Source organism: Octodon degus, unplaced genomic scaffold (genome assembly GCF_000260255.1).
Source record: "Octodon degus isolate 3935 unplaced genomic scaffold, OctDeg1.0 scaffold00136, whole genome shotgun sequence".
NCBI lineage: Eukaryota > Metazoa > Chordata > Mammalia > Rodentia > Octodontidae > Octodon > Octodon degus.
In genome coordinates, this window is record NW_004524712.1 from 620,991 (window position 1) to 624,589 (window position 3,599).

Here is a 3,599-nt window from a genome sequence, read left to right on the forward strand (position 1 = left end):
GACTTGAAGTACTCTGCTCCATGCTCTTCTTGCCTTCATGGTTTGTGAAGAGAAGTCGGCTGTAATTCTGATGGCTTTTCCTTTGAATGTGATCTGTTTCTTTTCTCTAGCGGCCTTCAGTATATTATTCTTGTGCTGAATTTCTGGGATCTTGACTATTATATGTCTCAGTGTGTTTAATTGGGTTGAGGTTTCTTGGCGTTCTGTATGCTTCAGTTACCTGAATGTCAGATTGTTTCCTTATATTTGGGAAGTTTTCTGCTTTTACTTCTGTCCATATTTTTTTAATGTCATTTGTATTGACTCCTTCTTTCTCATTGATGCCTATTAGACTCACATTTTTCATCTTTGCATCATCTTGTAGGTGATGGATTATTTTTTCCTGCATCCTAGTTGTTTTTAAGAGATCCTTTCTTATCTTTTCACTAGCTGCACCAGCGTCAAGATCTGAAACTCTGTCTTCACTTTCATTTAAATGGTTTTGCAAGCTTGTGATTGAGATTTTCATTTCCTCTATATCTCTCTGTGTTTCATGCAATCTATTTCTTTCCTGTATTGCTCATTCAAGGAATCCGTCATTTTTCTAATCTCCTCTATTATTTTATCAATGTCTTTTTTAGAAGCAGTTATAAATTCTTTTACTGCAATGTTTTTTTCAGATTGGGTTTCCTCCCTAAGTTTCTGTAGATGGTTCTTTACTTCAGATGCTATGAGTTCTGAGAATTCTTTTCTTATTTCAGAAAAGAATTCTTCTCTGAGTTCCTCTATAATTTTCTGCTGTTGCTTATTTACTATCGACGCTATTAATTCGTACATTTGAGCTGAGCTAGTGAAAGAGAATTCCGCCTTGAGTTCATCTATGACTTTCTGCTGTTGCTTATTTACTATTGACGCTATTAATTCATATATTTGAGCTGAGCTAGTGTCCTCTGCACTTGTTCTCTGTGGGCATTGGGTTTTCTGCATATGTTTCTGCATTTGATTCTTTACTGCAGATGTTATTAATTCAGGGATTTCTTTTTTCATTTCCAATCTGAGTTCCTCTATACATTTCTGCAGCTGTTTCTTTATTTCAGAAACCATTGATTCATTGCTTTCAGCTGTGCTTTTCCCAATTTGTTCTGTGTCAGTGTCCTCAGCACTTGTTATGTGTGGGCTTGGGGTCTGAGATTGCATTTTGCTCCTTCTCATTGTTATTCTGTGTAGCACTCTCTTCTGACCTTTGTTGTAGGTCTTTGTTGAAGTCATAGCCTTAGCACCTACTGAAGTTGAGGTGTAGATCTACAAAGTTTGGATTTATCTAGCTCTGCCTGGTTTGGATCTGGCTGCTGTGCTCAGTTCCTTCCTGTTGCTGTCCTTGGGGATGAACCTGTTGTGCCCCTCTGGCAAGATGTTCTGCTCCTGGACTAGCTGGGTGGTTCTGTCCCCTACGCTCTCTGCAGGAATTGCAGCTGATTGGTTTCATTCCAGGCCTGTATGCCAGACCTGAGCTGAGTCTGGAGAGGACAAGGTGGAGTAGGGAGAGAGGCAGGTCTCCCACACACTCACAGGGCCTGGACTAGGACTGGATCTGGGGGTTCCCAGAACATGACAGAAATTCCTACTCTGCGGGAAGGGTGTGGGGGGTACTACGGAGTGACAGTGGACATCGCAAGAGGGTGAAAGAGGGTGTCACACACCCTGCACCTGGGCTGGGACCAGTAGGCCCCACTGGCCCAGGGTAGCCGGAAGCTCTCCCACACACTCACTGGGCCTGGGCTAGGACTTGGTCTGCGGGTTCCCGGAATGGGCAGGAATTCCTACTGGGCGGGCAGGGTAGGGGAGGTGCTGCGGAGTTGTGGCAAGAGTCGAAGTGGGTCTAAGAGGCTCTCACCCACGTTGTGCCTGGGCTGGAACCAGTAGGTCCCGCTGGCGCAGGGTAGCCTGCCCTATACTCTTTGCTTCAACAATGAACATCTGCTGTGTGCCATGTGCCACTCTGCCTTAGAGCCATCCAACTATAGACTGAAATGTCTACTAAATGTGAGCTAAATAAACCTTTCCTTCCTTCATTTTAGGCATTGGGTATTTTGTCCTAGCAAGAAGAGACAAGTAACACACATAGAGGAACACAGGGATGGTGGGTGGAGGAATGAGAAAGGGAATGAAGAAGAAATTAAGATGTTCATATATACATACCATTATCCCACCAGGAATGTACACACTGCATACTACACAGTAAAATAAAAACATACATATCAATAAACAATGTTTTCATCTTTTTATTCAAATACAACTCCTTTCTTAACAAAATATTTTTCTCCCCAAGGTTTTTCTAATGGCCATTTTAACATCCTTATTTCTCAAGCTGTAGATTAATGGATTTAACATAGGTGCAACAATGGTATAAAACAGGGAAGACACTTTCCCTTGCTCCAGGGGTAAAAGTGTTGGTGATTTCAGATACATGAAACTCCCAGAACCAAAGTAAAGAAGAACCACAGTCATATGAGTACTGCACGTGCTGAAAGCTTTGGATCTTCCCTCCTTGGAGTGAATGTGAAGAATGTTATACAAGATGAGGGCATAAGAAATGAAGATGGGAACAACAGGTAATATGATATCAATTCCCACAACAACAAAGACAACCAACTCATTTGCATAACTGCTATTGCAGGACAGTTCAAGGAAGGGAAGGATGTCACACATGAAATGATTGATAAGGTTGTCAGAGCAGAAGGTCAGGCTCATTATGTTTCCTGTGTGAGCCATAGCTGAAATGAAGGCCATCACATAGACACTTAACAAGAGGAGTGAACATGTCTGGGGACCCATAGTGACCATGTAAACCAAAGGTTTGCAGATGGCAACATAGCGATCATATGCCATTGCTGAAAGGATAAAGGACTCACAATTAACAAAGAAGCAGAAGAAAAAAAGTTGAGTCATGCATCCTGTATATGAAATAATGTTCTTCTGGGAGATAAAACTCATCAGCATTTTTGGGGTGATGGTAGCCGAGTAATATAGATCTATTATGGAGAGGTTAAAGAGGAAGAAGTACATGGGGGTGTGCAGGTGAGAGTTCAGTGCTATTAGGATGATCAAGCCCAGGTTTGCCAGCACTGTGAGCAGATAGAAACCCAAAAACAAGAAGAAGAGAGGGATCCGGAGTCCTGGCTGATGTGTCAAACCTAAGAGGATGAATTCTGTCACAGAAGAGTTCCAGTCTGCCATTCTCTTTCATGAGAATGATCTCTTAGGATCTGTGGGATCAGGAAGAGATGACCATTTAGAAGCAAGCATTAAGACATACCTTCTATATCTATTCCTTGTTCTTGAAAGAAAGGAATCCAAAAAGACTTCAACTTGTTTGAAAAGAGGAAACTTTCTCCTCTGTTATGAATGGGGACCAATGATCAGAATTTTCACTTTTTTGTAGTATTGGGGATCAAACTTTAGAACTTAAATAGCTCAGCAGATTAAAGTGCCTGCAAGCAGGCACAAAGGCCAAGATTCGATTCCAGGCCTGCCATGCCAGCCCAACCCCCAGGGTACACTGAGATGGCAACTGAGACTGGGAAAATCATGTGAGCCTTTAATCCCAGCTCTTGGGAGGC

General features: G+C 42.3%; 1 protein-coding gene across 1 annotated transcript in view; it reads right to left on the reverse strand.

Annotated features, from left to right (window-relative positions):
- Window positions 1–2,283: 2,283 nt before the first annotated feature.
- Window positions 2,284–3,599, reverse strand: part of LOC101568087 (olfactory receptor 8B12-like) — a 6,930-nt gene continuing 5,614 nt past the window's right edge. Inside the window, exon 2 of the mRNA XM_023701486.1 lies at window positions 2,284–3,245. Within this exon, the coding sequence (XP_023557254.1) occupies window positions 2,284–3,216 (933 nt within the window). The 5' untranslated portion in view covers window positions 3,217–3,245. The remainder of the gene's footprint in view (window positions 3,246–3,599) is intronic.